The sequence below is a fragment of the Mytilus galloprovincialis genome, chromosome 3, assembly GCF_965363235.1.
Source record: "Mytilus galloprovincialis chromosome 3, xbMytGall1.hap1.1, whole genome shotgun sequence".
Taxonomy (NCBI): domain Eukaryota; kingdom Metazoa; phylum Mollusca; class Bivalvia; order Mytilida; family Mytilidae; genus Mytilus; species Mytilus galloprovincialis.
In genome coordinates this window covers 18,854,389-18,876,588 of record NC_134840.1, presented here as the reverse complement: position 1 = coordinate 18,876,588, position 22,200 = coordinate 18,854,389, and the positions used below count along the sequence as shown (strand labels likewise).

Sequence of the window (22,200 nt, the reverse complement as noted above, 5' to 3'; positions counted from 1 at the left end):
AAGGATCTGACAACATTCCGTTTTCTCCCTGTTCTGGAATGAATTACATCGGCCAATAAAATTTTAGCTTTTGAAATTCTGAGAATGTTTATCATATTAAGAAAACACCAGAAGACCCGAAATATATTTAAAACAGGAAGAAGAAAGAAACATTAGCAGATTCTCCTCGTACGAGAAGCGACAGAAACTGATGCAGTAGGAACCTTCTAACCTCCTTATTACCATAGCTGTGAGAGGCAAAACTTTTCGGATTTTAAGGTCCACAATGCTCTTCAACTTCATAATTCATTTGGTTCTTCTCTAAAATCAATTGTTTGCGCATCACTCTTCAATCTTTTGTAGATTTTGTTTTGTAGTTTTACAATAACATGTTAATGGCCTATAATTATTACTCTTTCTGAAATAAATTAAGCTTGATTGTTCTTAGTATTTATGACCTGATTTTACATGGTTACCTTTCTATTTATTTCCGCTTATTTATTTTGATGTTGATCATTACTTTAGTAAAATCATTCGATATATTTACCAAATGTTTATCTAACACCAATCAATTTTTGCTTATTTTATGGTATCCATTAATCATTGACAATAGATTCCAATTTCCTGTCATCACAATTGATTTTAATATCATCTTTATAAAACAAGTTTTGCATTTTAATACCAACATTCCAATAACCACAAGGTGACCTTTTAATGCTCTTATGTTTACTCAAATGAGTGTTGATTTAGATATAAAAACTTTTGAAATGTGAGCTATTGCCTTTTTCCTTAAAAGTGGTTCAAAGATGTCGGACCTATCACAGATTGTAATTTTTGCGAAACTCTTTAGCTTCATTCTTGCAGGTATGTAAATCTATGTGTCTACTTACTTATTTGTTAAAAATGATGAAAGCATGTGTTTGTAAACAAAAAAGTCTTATAACATCTTTCTTCTTAAGAGGTGTTTTTATACCATCAGAGGTAGATAATTGTGGATCCCAGGTACGCATACAATCTTTTAAATAAAACTATCACGGCTGCTAACGTTTGTCGATTGGTCGTTTCGGTCAAACAATTAAATCACTAAGAGTGGTTACGAGAGTCAATTTGAACGAAAGAGAAAAGACTCTAATAATAGAAAACACAGAAAATGTTAAATTATTCAGAACATACATACGTATATAAAATTACGTATAATTCATAAACATTAGATATTAGTGTTTTTCCATACGAAATCGTTGCTTGTCTAATTGACTAATTTCCCTTTTATCTAAACGATCTCCAAAATAAGTTGGAGGTATCAAGTTAGACTGGTGTGACAATTACTGGCTTAGATAAGGAATATGGCGCTTTCGATTTCCTTAAAATATTTGTATATCTTATGCCGAAATAACTGTTCTTTAAGGGAAAAAATTATCGATTAACAGACTAAAATGTTTTATACTTTCTTTTAAGATAATATGATCGAAAATGTAATTGTTGAATAAATAAATGTTTCGGGTGGTTTAATCACGAGTAAAGCCCTTTTCAAGATAGTTAAACTTTCATCTGATGTTGTACTGTTACTCCACTATCCCCGGTTAAGAATATGGATTAGCGCTAGCAAATATTTCAATCCCGCCAAGTTCTGTATGTGCTTTACCCATGTCAAGACCATGAAAATCAGTGATTGTCGCGTGTTGCTGTAGATCATGATATTTGTTTTCGTTTATTGTTTTGCACACGAATCCAGCCGTTAATTTTTCTCATTTGAATTGTTTCACTTTTGTCATTAAGACCCTTTTAAAGCTGACGAGCGGTATATGTGTTGCTCATTGTTGAAGACCACGAACGTACAATGGTTACAGAAGGACTTCCAGTACGTTGTTGAGGAAGCAGCACGCAAAATTTGCTCTTGAACAAAATCGCTACAAGATTGACTATAATCAGCCGAACAACTAAAATATACGATCTAAAAACGGTAAGAAGATTTCGTTTGATATTAATTCTGATCTTTATGTGATTTATTTGGCCATATTCTCTTAAAACCGTTTTATACAAAAACCTTAGGCAAAACAAGAAGGAATTTGTATCTATAGTCATAACGTCACTATACGTAGGAACAATTGAAAACAATCGGATAACCAAAGCAACGTCAAAATGGCCGCAAATACCCAACAAACCGACGATGAATTATCGGGAAACCTCTTATATGACAAAGATGCTAGAGTTATGAGTTTGACTGTCCCTTTGGTATCTTTCGTCCCTCTTTTATCCTTATGGAAATCCTGAAGTCGCTACGAGTTCTAACGGATAGGATCGAGAAAATAGAGAAAGAAGTACAGAAAATCGATGGTATAAAGGAAGGCCTGTCAACTTTGTCTACAAGAGTACAGACAAATGAGGAAACAATTGTCGAAATCCAAGACCGAAATCGGAAAGTTGAAGAAAGTGTTGAAAAAATAGGTCAGATCGTTCATACTATAGTTGACAAATATTCAGCAAATGCTGAAGAGATATATCAGATAAAGGACAGGATGGAGACGATAGGGGAGGATAATGGAACATTCTCAAACATAGCCATTAAGGAATTAAAAGCCGACGTGTTAGATCTAAAATGCAGAAGTATGAGCGAAAACCTAGTATTCTCCGGGTTAGCGTTTCAGCGGGAAGAATCGTGCCAATTGAAAATTCAGAACTTTTTATTAAACGAACTGGACATACCGTATAAAGCAAATCTCGGTAACGTTCATCGACTTTGAAAACCCGGACTGAAGCCCATCCTATTGTAGCCATATTTATCCACAGAGATGAGCTTGAAGATGTACTTAAAAATACATTCAAGCTAAAAAGGAAAAAAATTGGGATAAGAGAACAATTCCCGATTGAAATTGAAAGAAAACGGAAAGAACTATACCCTGTAATGAAGAAGGCTAAGAATGAGGGTAAAAAAGTTAAACTGGTAAGAGATAAATTATATATCAATGGGAAACCGCATGTATCACTCGACACAAAACCAAACGGCACTGAATATAGGGATGTTCTACTACGTCAAGCCCAACAAAATTCGTATAGAAACAAAACTGTAAATGAACGCCCTTTTAAAAGGTCCCGACAGGAATCTGGAAACAATGACACCATTAATGAGGAAACCATAACCACACCGATGTAGGACGAGTCGAGCGAGTCCTCGAAAAATCAGAATGATCAGTTAAATTATTTAAATATCACTTGTATTAATTGTTGTGGAATTAAATAAAAACTCAAATATCCTGAATTTACGGAACTGCTGTATAAAACGGATATTGCTGGCATTGTAGAAACAAAACTAGACGATATCGATGATATACAATTCCAGGGATATGAATTGATTTATAAAAACAGAAAGAAAATTGCAAAAGAAGGTCGGGGGTGTTAGCTGTAGCGTACAAAAACCATCTCAAAGATAATATTGAATATATCAAAACTGAAAGTAAATTTGTTTTGTGGTGTAAAATATCGAAAGTAATAAATAGATCAGATGACATTCTTTTGGGAATTATGTATATCCCCCCTGAATATACTTCATATTCATCCATTGATGCAATAAATGAAATTGAGATGGAGTTACTTGAACTATCACATAGGTTTTCAAACTGTTTACTTGTTGGTGATTTTAACGCAAGAACCGGGTCCGAGGATGATTTTATATTTGTTCCCGATAGTGAATCTCATGTCGTAGATATCGAAAATATACAAACAAATGCTGTTTGCAATTTAGACCAGTATGACTTCTCTCGCAAAAGGAACAGTAGAAATAAAAACAAGAATAGGTTTGGAAATCAACTACTAGAATTTTGCAAGGGAAATAACTTCTTCATCATGAATGGGAGAACTCTAGGCGACATAGATGGAAAGTTCACATGCCGTAATTCAAGCGTTGTTGATCATTGCCTATGCAGCGCAGAACTTATTCAAAATTTTACCGATTTTAAAGTACTTGATTTTTCAAGTCTCTATTCAGATGTTCATTCCCGAATCGAGATATCGCTAAAACAAACAGATCAAGAAGTTAGCACCAAATGTCGCGATGATACTAGAACAAATGAACAAAAAATAAACAAATGGACTAATGAAAAATCACACAAATTCTTAGAACGCTTGAACCTTACAGAAATAGAAAATATTAATTCTGAAATTGATGGCACAACAGTAGTGACGCAAGAAACAGTAGATATGATAATCAGTAAAATAGGCAAAGTGTTAATAAATTCAGCGGGAAACACTTTTGGGTTTAAAGTCAGTGCAGGAAAGAAGTCAGAACATAGAACAAATAAACCATGGTTTGATCATGACTGCAAAGCCTCTAGGTCAGAATTCCGTAAGATGAAACGAAATAAAAATAAGTCACCGTTCCACAGAGCCCTTGCGTCAGATGCCGAGAAGAGATATAAAAATACAATGAACAAAACTCATAAGAAATACAGAAGCGATTTCCGAAAGAAAATGGACGATCTAAAGCAAAAGGATGCTAAGGAATTTTGGCGACTTCTTAATGAAAACAAAAGTACAGCTCAGCCTAAGATTGATTTCGACAAATTGGTCTCATATTTCAAAGAGTTAAACAGTGATCTGAGAGATGATACAGAAGAGCAACAAATTGAAAGTAATATTTCCCACGAAGAAATAAACGATGAGTTAAATAGCAGAATAACAAAACATGAAATTCTTAAAGCGCTGAAAAATCTGAAAAACAACAAAGCATGCGCCGAAGACAAACTGATTAATGAATATTTAAAAACATCCGCTCATGTCCTTATAGACATATATGTGTGTAAATTTTCAACCTAGTTTTCGACTCCGGAAAAATCCCAAAACAATGGGTCCAAGGAATGATAAAACCTGTCTACAAGAACAAAGGTGACAAACGCAACCCCAAAAATTACAGACCAATAACTATTGTGAGCTGTTTCGGAAAAGTCTTTACAGCGGTATTAAATGAACACCTTAAAAAATTCTCAGAACAAACACCACTTCTTAAAGAAAATCAAAATGGTTTCCGAGAAAAATACTCAAAAATTGATTGCGCATTTCTTCTGAACTCTCTAATTGAAGTTTTACAACACTCAAAAAAGAAACTATTTTGCGCATTTGTAGACTTTGAAAAGGCCTTCGATACGGTTAATCGTAATTTCTTATGGTTTAAAATGTTGAACAACAATATAAAGGGGAAAATGTTTAATACTATTTTTAGCATGTACCAGAATATTAAATCCAGCTTGAGCTATAATGGTCAAATTTGTGAACCTTTCGCTTGTGAAATCGGTGTCAGACAAGGAGAAAATCTGTCACCGTTTTTATTTTCTTTATACTTGAATGACCTAGAAGACTATCTCATCTCGGAAAATGTTTTAGGTATGAACACAATAAGTAAAGATATAGAAGAAAAACTTGGAACTTTAAATTGAAATTATTCATAATTCTCTACGCAGATGACACTGTAATCATGGCAGAATCACCAGACCAACTGCAACATGCACTTAACAAATTTAAAAAGTATTGCGAAACCTGGAAGATGCGAGTAAATGTTGATAAAACTCAGATCCTAATTTTTTCAAAAGGAAGAACTACAAACCCTCCACTTTTCCGATTCAACAATCATCATATTGAAACTGTAAAACACTTTAACTACTTAGGAATTATTTTCAGCAAAACAGGCAGCTTTAAACAATGCAAACAACATCTAATGGACAAAGCAACAAGTGCAATGTACGAAGTTTTAAGGAAGTGAAGAATTCACAATTTATCAATTAAATGCCATGTAGATGTATTTGACTGGTAAAACCTATTCTGCTATATGGATGCGAAATATGGGGTTACGAAAACCTAGATATACTAGAAAGAGTTCAAACTAAATTTTTTAAGCTACTTTTACATCTTAAGTCATCTACTCAAAACGACTTCATTTATGGAGAACTGGGTCGGAATCCCCTAGAAATAGATATAAAAACTAGAATTGTATCTTATTGGACAAAGTTAATTACCGGTAAAGAAAGTAAGCTCGCTGCTGTAATGTTTAGATACCTTTTCAAGTTAGCACAAGAAACAACATTTCGATCGCGATCGTTAGACAAGATGAAAAGTATTCTAGACAATAGTGGATTCTCTTACTTATGGTCACTCCAAAACACATTACCTAACATTAAATCGATAATTAAACAAAGACTAGAAGATCAGTTTACACAGTCATAGTCAGGAAAGGTAAACGATTCGCCTAAAGCCTTGAATTATCGCCTATACAAGACATCACACAATTTCGAACACTACCTTGACGTACTTGATGATAAAGATGTAATAACAATATCGCGGTTTAGGACAATGAACCATAAACTGCCGATTGAAAATGGTAGATGGCAAAACATTCCCCGAGAACAGAGAAAGTGTCCGTTGTGCAGAGTTGCTATAGGTGACGAATACCACTATGTAATGGAATGCAGCAGTCTCTTGACAGATAGAACACTACTTATTGACAAGAAATACCTAACGAACTGTAATGTTTTAAAATTTAATGCTATTATGAACCAAAAACAGAAATCTAAACTTCGAAAATTGTGCCAATTTATTAGAATTATAAATGACAAATTGGAATCTCTCTGATGTTAACCTGTCGGCTATACTGATCATATCGTTGTAAAAAAACGCTTCCTCAACAAATGTACATATATGCAATGTAATGTAAACTAATGCGTTTTTCTGTATACCTTTGTCCAACTTAGGTGATACCAGAATAAAATGATATATATATATATATATAAGACAGTACGATGACATATACTTGTTAACATCTGCGTCTGTATTAGACAGTCACACATAAAAATTACTGATTGTTAATTCTAATGCATGATTTGGCTAGCCCAAGTACAAGCCATCATTTTTTTCTTAAAATGCCTTGTACCAAGTCGGGAAAATGGACATTGCTATAATATAGTTCGTTTCTGTGCGTGTTGCATTTTAGTGTTGTGTTTTTCTGTTGTGTCGTTGTTCTTTTCTCATATTTGATGTGTTTCCTCAGTTTTAGTTTGTAGCCCGGATATTTTTTTCCTAAATTGATTTGTGAATTTCGGCAGCGGTACACTACTGCGTAGAAATCATTAATAGAAAAACTCTTAAGCCTTATTTATATTCTATTTTCAGATCCGGTATTATTTACTGTAAATAGTATACTGGATGACTTTTACTCTGCTGACAATGTATTGGCTTCAGTGAACACTTTAACATCAATAGACTGTGTAAGACAATGTTCACAATACACATCGTGTCATTCAATGTTTTACTCAGCATCAGATCAATCCTGTCTACTCAACTCAGTCAGATATACATCGGGAGGTATAAGTAAACCGGGAGTTAGGTACTACGAAAAAGGTTAGTTATTGACCAAGAACACATAATGTTCTAGACATGTTATACCAAGCGAGAAGACATTAATAACTTTAAGCGTACGTTGAGCAACCCATACCGCATAGTAAGATAGTAAGATATAAAAGGCCTCAATATGCTAAAATATGAAGTTAATAAGAGAATTAATCACAAACGAAAAACAAATAAAACAGTAAGAAAAAAGTAAAACAACAAATATACGAAGAAAATTCTAAAAGGAAAGTTCATAGACAAATGGCAAAATCACAAGATCGAAAAATCAATTAAATGGATAACATCTGTCATATTCGTGACCTGATACAGGATTTTTTTTTGTAGAAAATGATGCATTATACCTGGTTTAATAGCTAGCTAAACCTCTCGCAGTCATACAAAATTCCAACGGAAATCTGAATGATATATATAAGCTCCTGACTTTTAATGGTGTATGCTTATAAACGCTTACCCTTTTTGTGTAAGAATACATGTATCAGAATGTCGTATATGTAAGGATTGCTCAATTTTATTTTATTATTGGATTACACTCGTTTAAATCTTTCTGTATTAAAAGAAAAATCCAGCAACACAAATATGTAGAAGACATATCATGATTTGAAAATCAAATATTCTATAAAAAAAACCAGGTGTCTTTAAAAAGACAATTAAATTACCGCCAATAAAACAAAGTTGTTAATACTTATTTTCAAAGATCATAATCAATTGTCGAATCTTGAATATATAGCAATGCATACGATCATTCTAGCTTTATAGAATACCAGCATTAAAAACATTTAACTAATTGGAGCTGGTAATTCAATCAATTTCCAGTTGACATGTTTACCATTAACCTAATCTGATTAAACTTATTAGACTAGGGTCTGAAAACGCTCCATATCACTTTCAGTTTTAAAGAACTTTCGGGATTCTCTGCTTTGTCGAATTCATATCTATACACGGAGAGTGGAGAGGGCTTACATAGGCTATGCCTGTTGCCCAATCCAATTCAATTTATTTGAATAAAATATTGTTTAAACTTTACTATATCTATACGCCTTTAAAACGTTATAAACTAAAATTTCATTAGCAAATGTAAAAAATTATCAGAACAGAATCTAAAACGGCTTTTTCATAAATGTATTATTATACCGTATATAACACGGTGCAGCGATACTGATATAAGTTAGAAGTATACATGTACGAACAAGATGTTTCTGTGTAATTTACACGCTAGTACAGGTACACTTTAAACTATAATTTAAAACTCTCTTAAATCATGCACCTCATAAAACAACACAGAACTCATTACAGCATTGACGTATATGCGCAGTTATACATTCCAAAATGTCAAAACGTAGTTGTTCGTTTAAATATGTATCAAATCATTTCGATTTGAATGAACATTATTTAGTTCTTTTATCCAGAACCTCAAAAGAAATAATAATACTGTGTTTGCGTTTCAATTGTGTATTATAATTTTTACAGCAGTTGACTGTGAGGGCACTACCTTCGTGACTTGCGTTTTTGACTGATAACCGAACGTATTTCGAATAAATACGCAGATAGTATCGAGTAAAAAATAGCATTCATTATCGCATGTTATAAAGTAATTTCATCAAGAGAAATGATATGAAAAATTTTGTCGTGAGACATATTTATATATCAATAACAAATTAATAATTCGAAAATTTGTATTAACGCATAATGAAGAATATCTAAAGAACGTTTTGCAACAAACGCGGGAAAATGCCTACTCGAATCCGATCTATCAACCTGCAGTTGCACTGCACTATCAATAGAATAGAAGAACAGAATGATATACAAAAAATAGTCACATGTATTATGGTGAGGATGAATTCCCTGTAATTTATTCATCATCCAAACAGAAACTTGGCTCAGATAACTTTTATGTACCTTAACCTGATTTTCAGGTATAGAGATGTGATTTTTTTCTGAAACAAGTGCTTGTGACACCCATCAAAACTTGATGTTAGCCGATGTTCAGTACTCCAGTACTTTGATTATATTTGCTCTCATTAATTCTTCTTTATTTTTAGATTACTTTTAAAGTTCTTCAAGGTGATGACGTTTTAATCGATTTTTTCCTTAAACTTGTCTTTAAAATAAAAACCATTTAGATGTTATACGCTCCTAACTACTATAATCACTGTATATATTCCTACTTTAGCAGGGTCTACTGTTCCAGCAATAGATTCTGCACCAACTACAGTGTCAGGTAAGTTATAATTAACACTATCTTATTTCCAGTAGTTGACAATGGAATTATATAAGAGGTGACTATATCAAAAGATATGGAAGGGCCCGATTGACTTATAGCCTAGTATATATTCACAATTCCGTTTCATTGTCATTACGTATATTTTTTATAAAAACACATAGAGTTGTCTTCTAGTAACACTCACAACATAGAACTGTATTGTAAATAAATTACTGCGTCCGAAGCACCTTCCTTCATCTACCTACACCAGGAACATTCGAAATCATGAATATCTATACTATTAAACGAGAAGACCTCATTTTGTGTGTCGCTTCTCATCCTTCTGCAATAAATTAATAAATTCAGTTTGAGTTATTTTGGGAGAAAAAAGGAATAAAAGGCATCCGGATATTGTTTCCGTCATCAGACCAACGTTTAGGTCAAAGACAAGACTTCCAATTTTAAACTGTTAAACATAATTTTCGTAATTACTTTGGGACATGGCAATTATTTTCGCGTATTCTGCATGTAAACAATGATTATACTTCTATTATATAAAGAGACTCTCTATATAATATAATAGTGATCGCCGTGGAAAAGAAAAAGCAAATACACTTTATTTATAATATACGTATGTTCATAGGAATTTAACAGAAAGTAAAATAATAAAGGACTTTTGAAAAAAGACAGAGAGCTTAAAATAATTATCCTGTCTACAAGAACCTATGACTTTTGATACCTTTTCTGAATTTCTCCAAAAATAAAAGTTTAAAAAAAATGTTTACATCTGTACTTTCAACTAAGCTCTAAATGCCCGCGATTTCGCGAGTGTGTGTTCAGTATTACCTTATTAAAGAGTGACGAAAGATACCAGAGGGACTTGTTAGAGTAGTTAGTAAAACGTTTTGAAATTTGTTAGTTCTTAATAGTTCTGAACTACGAACTTTTTATGTTTTGGCCTTTTAAACTATTTTGATTCGATGGTAACTGATGATTATTTTGTAGACGAAACGAGCGTCTTGCGTAAAAAAGTAAAAGCCTGGTATCTATGAAGATTTTTTTTACACAACCTTGTGAAAGCCAAGGATTTTTAAGACAAAAAACAAGTGAAAATCTATATAAGCAAAAGGGACACGAAAATAGCCAAATTAATCTAAGTTTAACTTTGCCAGAGGAAGTTAGAACCTTGATTTATTAATACTGTCTTTAATAGATCCAATGAAAAGTAAAATCACAAACATACTCTGAGAAAAATTCAAAAAAGGAAAGTCCCTAATCAAATGATAAAACACATCAAACGAATGGACAACAACTGTCATATTCCTGACTTGGTATTTTCAAATGTAGAAAATGGTGGATTGAACCTGGTTTCATAGCGCTAAACCTCTCACTTGTATTAAAGTCGCATCAAAATCCATTATATTTATAACAATGCGTGAACAAAACAGACATAATAGGTAAAAATGTCCAAATAGAGAGACACCAATCATCACCGTGTCACAATCTCAATCAGAACAAAAACAAACAAAAATTTAACAAAACAGCAGAAATAAAGGCGACAGTAGTATACCACTGTTCGAAATCGATTGAGAGAAAACAAATCCGGGTTACATACTAAAACTGAGGGACACACATTAAGTATAGGAGGAGAACAACGAAACAACAGAACACTAAAATGCAGCACACACAGACATGAACTATATTATAACAATGGCCAGTTTCTGACTTGGTACAGGACTTTTTATGAAAAATGGTGGGTTAAATATAATATTAAAATGACAACCTTACATAAAACTCTTGTCAGAACTGAAGCACTGAATACTGTTCGTGAGTTGATAAAACCCTCTGAAATTAACATCTTCCGACCGCAGATGACCGCGAAACATAAAAGTATCCACGAGGTTTCAATACCCAAAGTTACGAAGACGCTATGAAATAACATTCTTATACCTGTTCGTCTAGGGAACTCTTGTGCACATCCTGCTGTACGTAATTTGAAGTTTACATACTACGAAGCAAATGCTTTAATTTAAAAAATGCAAGGTTTCTTTGATGCATGATCCCATATGAGAGGAAGATTACTACTCATCATTATATAAGTATGCGTAAGGTCATTACTATATCTAAAATATTCCGAGATTAAATCAGCCGCATGTAAACTCCAGGACCCTACAATGGATTGAACAAAGCTGTTTTTAATAGCAGACTTGTTCTTGTACTGTTATTAATCACTGTTTATGGCCAAACTCAGTCAAGACCCGTATACATTGCATTTAATTGATAAAAGCAACACCACTTATCGTTAAATAATCAAGCATTTTCTAAATATGGCCTATATATGAACGGTAATAACTGTCCTTTCCTAGATTTAGATATTTCAGCTAACACTTGAAACTCTACTCTAAAATTTCGTGTTTTGTTTTAACAGTGATGCTCTGTTGGTACTATCGTTATTTATATATTACAAATTGTTAGTTATGCCCGTGTCTGTTTGGATTTCAATGAACGCAATCTAGTATGTATTCCGGGTAAATTATAAAGTCAGGAATTTCGTTACAAAAAATTACTTAAAACTTTTGTTAATAGATAGAAAGATTTGGTTTTGAAATTTTAGTGTTCTTATAGAAAACTTATTTTTAGCGGAAAAGCATCTCATTAATTTTACGGAGATGTTGTTTCCCCGATCCCTAAAATTTAGCTACGATCCGGTTTAACATATCGTTCCTTCAAACAAACTTATTCTAAAAGGTTACCAATTCAGCAGTCTAATTAGATCTTTGAATATCGTTTTATTGATATTAACATTGATTTTATTATCAGTAAATTAAAACCAAACTAAATATTGTTCTTATATTTATATGCACATTCACGGCTCTACAATCTTTCGATACCTGTTGTTTGACATTGGGCACGGTCATATTTTTCGCTGACTGTTAATGGCGTTTTCACTAAATTTATTAGATGTTGAATTTGTGCTGATTAATGTTTTAGTCTTAGATGCATTAATCATATATATATGATCCGATGGATAAATCTGTTTTAGAGTTGTCACTGGTTCAGACGTACTTATTAATATAATTATTTCTGTGACTGTGTCTTGCATTAATTTGTAAGATCCTTTACAATAGACAATTCAGCTGATCTGTAACAATACCATCTTCATGCCTTATATATCTTGTACTACTGTATTACGACGCTAGACAAGAAAACTGACAAGGAAAGGTAACACCCGGCCACCGATAGCTTAATTTTTGTGAAGCAAAGGTCGTCGAGTGGTCTAGCGCGTCGGATACATTGCAGGCGATTTGGTGTCACGATATCTCAGTAGCATGAGTTCGAATCCCGGCGAGGGAAGAACAAAAGAAACAAACAAAAAAAAAAAACCACTCATACTATGAACATATTTATATCTGGAGGAATATCGAACAATGCGATAATGAAATATAGTGTACAGCAAGACATACTAGTAGTTGTATATGTACAGGTTCAACCAAATAAAATCAAATATTGTCTTTTTCACTATTGACCTGTTGTTTACTTTGAAGGTGTATTTTATTTATTTTCAGGACCAACTATCACAAACCAAATAACAACAATAAAAGCTGACGGATCCTCTACTGCAGGTACTGAAATATAATTTGTACTTTGTGTACAGTTCTGTTTGGTTCAAAGGCCCGAATGCCTAATTCTAGCGTCTGATATCGTCCGTTTTCCTTTCACATTTACCACTTCAGTTAGTTTTAAACAATATTTTATTTTTCAAAAGCGCACGAAATACAATTATATAATAAAATTACTGGGATTCGGAAACAGGAAAAACTTATATAAATCCGTCTTCCTTACCACTACAATTGGGTGCAGACCTAGCATTACATGAAGACGAGCGGACACAGTTAAAGCGGTGTTTACTCGTGCGCTTTATGTAAACAATGCGTTAAATCTAAAATTTCAGTTGACAAAAAAGGTAAACAGGCGTCTACTTTCGCGTTCACTTCCTCGTAAACGCAAAAAACGGCACGTCTGCTAATCTTGTTAAGAGTAAACGGGTGTTTCCTTTCGCGTTTACTTCCGAGTTACCGTGAAAAAAAGGGCGCGTCTTTTATTTTTATAAAAAGTAAACGCGCGTTTATTTTTAAGTGCACTTAAAAATACACTTCTGTAATTTGTAGTCAACAATCGTTTATTGCTGACTAAATGGACACAGATTAAACGCGCATTATAAATCTCAAATTTTACCGCGGTAACGTAATTAAAGTGCACGCTCGTTTTCTAATAAACGCGAAAATTGAATTTAACTAACGAAATATGTGCACGCGTAGTTAAAGTTCGTTTAATTTGTGAAATGCTTGGTTTTCTTCTGAAAATGCATGTACCAAGTCAAGAAATAACTGTTTTTTTACTCCTTCCATTTGTTGATGAGGGTTTTTTTACCAGTCTTTTATTGACTTTTTTTAATTTACCAAGGGATTTGAACGTATTTTTGTCATACTCAAATACTAATTTGGTTACAATCATCAATACAGAATCCAATTTAAAAATGTGATCGATGACCTCGTCTACCAAGAAACATGACCGACATGGATATATATATATATATATATATATATATATATATATATATATATATATATATATATATATATATATATAAATATATGGGGTAAAATGTTTTTTTTTGTCTTCCATTTTTAAACCTCTTTATATAGAAAAAATATGACAGGGGCCAAAATGTTAAGAAAGATGACTAATGAGTGCCAATGAAAAGGCAACACTTGTAAATATCAAATATTTAAACAAAAAAATAATTGTTTTAAAAAAAATGATTAACTATATCGGTTTGAAAATGATTTGTCAGACTTCTTACGACAACTTTACGCTTGAATAATTTGAGAAAAAAAGTTATGTGCCTGATGACAGAAAAGGGGAGAGTCGAAGGCACCGCTCTTATACGCACGAGTGATTTTCTCATGTTTGTTTTGGAAAGCCTTGCTAAAGAAGTGAACTTTCCCATACATTTTTGTAAACCACTGCAATAAAGTAAGGCGTAGATGTCAAGACTTTCAGACTACCAGACACGTAAAGTTTTGGGCATGGTGCAAAGAGGCATTTCAAGTCGTAAAACTGCACGCAGAATGCAGTGTTCGGCCTCAACAATTACCAAACTCATCCAAAGATTCAACCAAAGTGGGTCTATGAATGATAGGCCACGTCCCGAAAGACAGAGAGCAACTACTGCCTAACAAGAAATTCGTCTTCAGCATCTGCGGAACGTTTCCTTACGGCTGTCAAAACAGCACGGGAGACTGTCGGTGTCCAAAGGAGAAAACTTGGAGCAAACATGGTAAGACGCCGTTTGCGCAGCAGTGGATTAAGGGCACGGCGGCCTTTTCCTGGTAACATGCTGGCAGCAGTATGAAGCCAAAATCGCTTTAGATGGATACAACAGCGCCAGAAATGGTCACACAGGCAATAGACAACTGTCTTATAGACGGACGAATCAAGATTCCATCTTCGCAGTAGTGATGGACAAACTCGTTTGTGGAGACAAGGAGGAGAACGGTATGCAGATTCGGGTATCCAAGAGACCGATCGTTGAGATGGTGGTAGTGTAATGGTAAAGGGAGGAATATCGTTCAACCATAAAACTCCACTTATCACTATCAATGGCAATTTAAACGCCCAACGCTATATTAATGATGTTTTACGACTGACCATTATACCGTTTTAACATGGATAGGCATCAAGATGTAAATCATTTTCAACAAAATAACGCTCGTGCACACTCCACAAGATTCACAACTGCGTTCATCAATAACAACCATGTTCATACATTACCATGGCCAGCCTTTTCGCCGGATTTGAGTCCAATTGAACACTTATGAGATCGAATTGGACAAGTCGTAAGACAAAGACAGCCACCACCAGTTACGCTGCGCCAACTTGAAATTGCATTGCGGGAAGAATGGACAAACATTCCACAACACCGTATCCGACGTCTTGTCAGGTCAACGCCACGTCGTTGTAGAGATTGCGTTGCAGCACGCGTTATTGAGACTGTGACTTAGTGAATTGTAGCGGTGTGCTGCATGAACGCATTGCATTTGAATCGTGGCAATTGAACATATTTTGTTTGACTTTTATCTTAAGATAAACCTATAAACTGTCATTAACAATTGCTGTAAAGAAAATATTATTTTGTATAAAAATGTAATTTCTAAAAACATAGTGTTGCGTTTCCATTGGCACTCAGTATATTATACCTTTTGATTATTGACATAAAATGTGTCAGTTTATAGTTTATCAGCGTTCAGTATTTTTGTGATTTTACTTTTTAATAATAGTTATTGACTTGAAACGACGAGTTTTACCGTTTTTTCTTCATTTTTCTTTATATTTGGAAATCAGATGAACGGAAACTATCACAAACGATCAGGGGCCTCGGTGGCCAAGTGTTCTAAGTAGTTCTACTGCTTTCAACACTGAGGTTGTGAGTTCGAACCCCGCTCATGCAGTTGCACTCGACTTCAATCTTAATTGAATAGAATTGTCAGGCTTTCTATCGAAGGTCCGGATGATTTTCTCCAGTCACTTCGGCTTCCTTCACTAATGAAAACTTGCCGCCACGGAAAAGCTCAAACGTGGAACTTAAAAGTGGTTTTAAACACCAACAATCAACCACAAACGATCAGTAATATAAGATATACAAATAAGTAATGATGACGGAAATCCTCAATCAGCACCTTATTTAAGTGGTGACACTTTGATGACGATTTTCCCCAGTTTTTTTAATGTTTGCCTTTAATGCTGAAAATTTGAAATATAGATTCAAAATTTAGATAACATAAATCATCAGAAAGACACGGTCCACAATCATATTAAATGCTAAATAACGTTAGTCGACCACTTATTCAAGTATTGCCCTTTGTTGTTGATTCTCCTCATTCTTTTACAGTTTTACACATAATATTGGTAACTATAAAAGAGAGATAAAACATGTATAACCAAATATAATCAACAAGACAAGATTTTCAAATAAATGGACACAACCGAAATCGTAAGTCGACTCCTTTTCAAAGTTCTTGTCCTATAATTTAATTTTTGATGTAAAGCGTCTTCTGATTGGCTGGCGTTATTTTGTTATCAGCCCATAGACATAATTTAGTCATGTGACCGTGACGTCATCTACGTTTTTACATGGTTTTCTACGGTTTGAAATGGAATTTAGCATTAAATTATAAGAAATGACTGTAATATTTTTTCTGTCTATTCGAAATAACATAAAAAATGTGGTGCACACTTACTGTTTAATAACCCGCTACGCGCGTTATTCAGTGTGCACCAAATTTTTTATGTCATTTCTTCATAGACAGAAAAAATATTACAGTCATTCCTTAAATAATGCTCCCTGCAGTAGTGTTATGTACCACCTTAAATAAGCCATTATGGCCTTAATCCTCATTTATCTCATTATTGGAATTATTGCCCTATAATGATAATTTATAATATTTTTGCGTTTTTACTTACTATCTTGAAAACTATAATTAATGATAGAACTTTCTTTAAAAAGGAAAAAAAAAATGTTCACCAGGATAAGATCTACAAAAATGTCATTATGACTAAAATGACCCGTTAACTGTTACTATATGTATTCCCCGTCAATGATTAATTTTATTAAGAATTTGAAGTTTTTGAATATGAAGATGGAGTCTTTAATTGGTATCATACAATGTATTTATATGCTCAAGAAAATTGTATAGATTGTGTGCTTGTTTTTAAACCTAGCATTTTTTTTTTATCTTGGGATTGATATTTACACTTGCTTTACACGAGTAGCATTTTCATTATTTGATAAACTTTTTTAACTCACCTGAGCCCAAAGGGCTCCATGTGAGTTCATGCCATCACTCGGCGTCTTTCGTCGTTTGTCGTCTGTCGTCGTCGTCTCTCGTCGTAAACTATTCAAAAAATCTTCTCCTCTGAAACTACTGGGCCAAATACCTTCAAACTTTAACTAAATGTTCCTTATGGTATATAGTTTATAAATTGCATCCGAAGTTTTTATCCATGAACCAACATGGCCGCCAAAAAATCCATAGGGTATCTAGTTTATGAATTGTTTCCAACGTTTTGATCCATCGACAAACATGGCCGCCATGGCTAAAAATAGAACAAAGGGGTAAAATGCAGTGTGTGGCTTATTTAACAAAAACTATAGCTTTTAAGACAAATCTGACATGAATAGTTCAATTGGTCAAGATCTTTCAGCCCTGTTTTCAGACGAATTACACAACCCATTGTTGGGTTGCTGCCACTAAATAGGTAGTTTAAGGATATTTTGCAGTTTTTTTGTAATGATCTTGAATATCATTATAGATAAACAGCAGTAATGTTCAGCAAAAAGGATCTACAAAAAAAAAATATGACCAAAATTGTCATTTGACCCCTTAAGGTAGCACTACAGTCTAACAGTGATTTTTTAAGATGTTTATTTTATCACATAATTTTGAAGTAAGTATTATTCTGCACAGTTTGTAAAAATCCAAACATCATTGTCATATCACAACAGGGAGTAAATTGATAATGAACTTAGGCAGCAACCATTTGATTTTCTGGGGGGTCTATGGATTTTTTGGAGAAAAAGAAATTGTTTCCAGTTTTTGGAGAAAAAAATAATTTGTTTTTGACCCTGAGAAAAAAGATTTGTTTGTTTCACCCTCAGCTGCCACTATATGTAATGCTAAAATAGAAAGAAAAAAATTGCATTCGACTTGCCGCCAAAAAAAAGTTTGTCCTGGGAAAAAATCAAAAGCATATTGATTATATGCAGCTGGTCATTCCTGTTATTCATTTAAAAATATTCTCTTCTGAAACTTTTGTACCTAATACTTCTAACCTTTAAATGAATGTTCCTTTAGGAATTTAGTTTATGAATTGTATCCGAATTTTTGATCCATCAACAAACATGGCCGATCTGGCTATAAATAGAACAGGTCAAATGCAGTTTTTGACTTATATCTTAGAAACTAAAGCATGAAGAGCAAATCTGACATGGGGTAAAATGGTTCAAAAGGTCAAAATTTATCAGCCCTGAAATTGTCAGACAAACCAATTGTTGGGTTGCTGCCACCAAATGTGTTATTTTAAGGAAATTTTGCAGTTTTTTTGTTATTATCTTGAATATTATTGAAGATAACGATAAACTGTAAACAGACAAAATATTCAACAAAGTAAGATGTACCAAAAAGTTTATATGACCAAAATCGTCAATTGGCCCCTTAAGGAGTATTGCACTTTAAGGAAATTTTACACAAGTTGTTTATGTTTTTTATCTTTAAAAATCTTCTCAAATGAATCTAGTATAAATTTTGTATCTTATTTCAATGTTTGTTAAGAAACATAGACACTATGGCTAAAATGGAACATATGTGTAAAATACATTTATTTACTTTTGAAGAAAATATGACAGATACAATGAACATTTAAATGTCATTTTTAAGCCACTCATTAATATATATTAAAAAGCAAAAATAATCATTGGTGAAAGATTTAAGCAAAAAAAAAAAAAAAACAGGTGAGCGATTCGGGCTCTTGAGAGCCGCTTGCTTTTAATTTGTTGTTTTAAAAAATTAACCAGGGTTGTTGTACGAGGCATGTTTTTGTTCTATTTGTGACACTTTTGTAGACGTAAATTAAGAATTTGCATTTTGAGTGTCTTGCTTTAGCAGACTAAGTGCATGTCCGTATTGAAAGAACGGTTGTCCCTGAAGCCTTCATATTTATTTTTAAAAGGTTGCATTGTGTTCCATTACAAATGTTAAATTTAACATAAAAAAAATATTTCTACACCAGCATAGCAGCCAAATGTGGTTTTTACACTGGTGTATTATTTCATCGATACAGCGTTTTAGCAGAAAGTTAAAGAACCAGGGTTATGTACAAAATCGTTTCTTTTTATTCTAAAACGTTCATCGAAAGATTCAAATAAAGACAAATAGCACAGTCGTCATGTTAGTGTTCATGTATACATTATCGGTACTGGCGTTGTTTGTTATGCAGCTTTCATTTATTTGTCGTTGATTATTGATAACCAGTATCGTGCGCGTTTCTTTAACCTTTACTGTGTTCTCCATTTTTAATCATGTTTTATGGCGTGGCTCAGTTGTAAAACTTGTCATTACCTTATTGTGCTATTGTATTTTTTTTGTATTCTTGTCCGTTATGTTTGCTTATATGTTTTATTTATATGCCATTTCCTTTTTCTAAGTTGACATACTTTATAGTGGGCGAGATTTAAAAAAAATGATGGCTACTGTATCCACTTTTTTTGGCATTTTGCCTAATATGTCTGGTTTCTTTTAATCTCAAAAAATTCTGTTGCCTTTATTCAGATAGTATACATTTTCGAAGAATATTTTTTTTTAGTTTCAGGACGTATAATCACCATTGAGTGTTTTAAAACTTTCGTTCGATGTGCATTATTTTAACATTAGCAATATGATACACTGTTTTTTTTAATTTAAAACCTACACTTATCATAAATTACAGGATAAAAAAACAAAAACATACTATGAACATATCTATATCTTGAGGAGTATCGAACAATGCGATAATGAAATATAGTGTAGAACAATACTTGGATGTATATGCTTTATCATACAGATTCAACCAAAAACAATCAAATATTGTCCTTTTCACAATTGACCGGGTGTGATATATACTTTGAAGATTTATTTTATTTACTTTCAGGACCAACTATCACAAACCAAATAACAACAATGAACCCTGGCGTATCCCCTACTGCAGGTACTGAAGTATAATTTGTACTTTGTGTACAGTTTTGTTTGGTTAACATGGCCCGAATGCCTATTTTGGCGTTTGTTGTCGTTCGTCGTCCTTTAACATTTACCACTAAAGTTTGGTGCAGACCTAGAATTACATGAAGACGGGGCGAACAAAGTTAATGTGATGTTTACTCGTGTGCTTTATGTAAACGATGCATTAAATCTAAAATGTAAGTGGACATAAAAAGTAAACAGGCGTCTACTTCAATTCCACGTCAACGCGAAAACGGCACGTCTTCTTATTTTGTAAAGAGTAAACAGGCGTTTGCTTTCACGTTTACTTCCGCGTTACCGTGATAAAAGGGAGCGTCTTCTATTTTTATAAAAAGTAAACGCGCGTTTATTTTCAAGTGCACGTAAAAATACACTTGTTCAATTTGTAGTAAACAGTCGTTTATTGTTGACTAAACGGGTAAAGTTCGTTTAATTTGTGTAATGCTTGGAGTAATAAAGCATTCAACTCTCGCGTGTAACTGCAGAAAAAGATTTTCACTACACTTTTGTCATTTCAAGATCCATTACTGTACTATGACGATACAAGACATAAAACTTATGTACCAAGTCAAGAAATGACAGTTGTTTTACTCGTTCCATTTGTTGATGACGTTCTTTTTTTCCAGTCTTTATTGACTTTTTTTTAATTTACCAAGAGGTTTGAACGTACTTTTTCATACTTCAATACTGAAACAGAATCTACTTTTAAAATGTGACCGATAACCTCGTCTACCAACAAACATGGCCGACATGTATAAAATTGAAAATATTGGGAAAAATGTGTGTTTTTTTTTTTGTTTGTCTTCCATTTTGAAACCTCTTTAGATACAGGAAATATGACAGGGGCTAAAATGTTAAGATTGATGGGATAGTATACCTTTTGGTTTTTGACAAAAAAAAATGTCAGTTTATAGTTTGTAAGCGTTCGGTTATTTTGGAATTTTACTTTCTAATAAAATTTATTGCCTTGAAACGACAAGTTTTACCATTTTGTCCTTCATTTTCTTTATACTTTGAAATAAATATTAGATAGACGGAAACTTTCACAAACAATCAGGGGCCTCGATGGCCAAGTGGTCTTAGACGTTCTACTGCTGTCAACACTGAGATTGTGAGTTCGAACCCTGATCATTCGGTTACACTCGTCTTCAATTTTAACTGAAAAGGATTGTCAGGCTTCCTTTACTTATAAAAACTGACTGCCACAAAAAAGCTTAAAAAATGACACTAAAAGGTGAACAGAGGTAAAAAGGAAAACGTTTTTGAACACCAAGAATCAATCACAAACGATCAGTAGTAAAAGTCACGATGACCTAAATTCTCAGTCACCACCTTATTGATATGGTGACCCTTTGTAGAAGACCTTCCCACGTTTTTGGAATGATTGTCTTCAATGCTGAAAGTTTAAAATATAGATTCAAATTTGATAACATAAATCATCAGAAAGACACGGTCCACAATCATGTTAAATGCCCCAAATCGTTAGTCGATCTCTTGAAGGCATTGCTATGTGGTGTTGATTCTCCTCATTGTTTTAGTTTTACACATTTAATAGAAGAAAAAAATAGAGACACATGTACTTAATTAATGACCAAAATTGATCACAAAGACAAGATTTTCAAATTAGTCGACACAACTGAAATCACTAGTCAACTTATATCAAAGTTATTGCCCTTAGATTTTCCCCAATATTTTGCATTCTTGAGTTGTTTATGATCTTGAAAAACGTAATAGATTGAAACTTTAAAAAAGTAAACCAATAAGCTTGACAATGATTTTTAAATAAGCCACCAGGGC

At 33.3% G+C, this 22,200-nt stretch overlaps 1 protein-coding gene across 4 annotated transcripts in view; it reads left to right on the top strand.

Annotated features, from left to right (window-relative positions):
- Positions 1 to 682: 682 nt before the first annotated feature.
- The window catches only part of LOC143067333 (uncharacterized), a 44,451-nt gene continuing 22,933 nt past the window's right edge, over positions 683 to 22,200 (top strand). For 3 of the 4 annotated variants that reach the window (XM_076240497.1, XM_076240496.1, XM_076240495.1), the window contains exons 1-5: positions 683 to 843; positions 7,132 to 7,359; positions 9,539 to 9,586; positions 13,135 to 13,191; positions 20,315 to 20,371. In XM_076240497.1, coding sequence (XP_076096612.1) covers positions 786 to 843; positions 7,132 to 7,359; positions 9,539 to 9,586; positions 13,135 to 13,191; positions 20,315 to 20,371 — 448 coding nt within the window. In that variant the 5' untranslated portion in view covers positions 683 to 785. Of the gene's footprint in view, positions 844 to 1,780; positions 1,940 to 7,131; positions 7,360 to 9,538; positions 9,587 to 13,134; positions 13,192 to 20,314; positions 20,372 to 22,200 lie in introns of those variants that run through there. The other variant, XM_076240498.1, reaches the window with a different exon arrangement.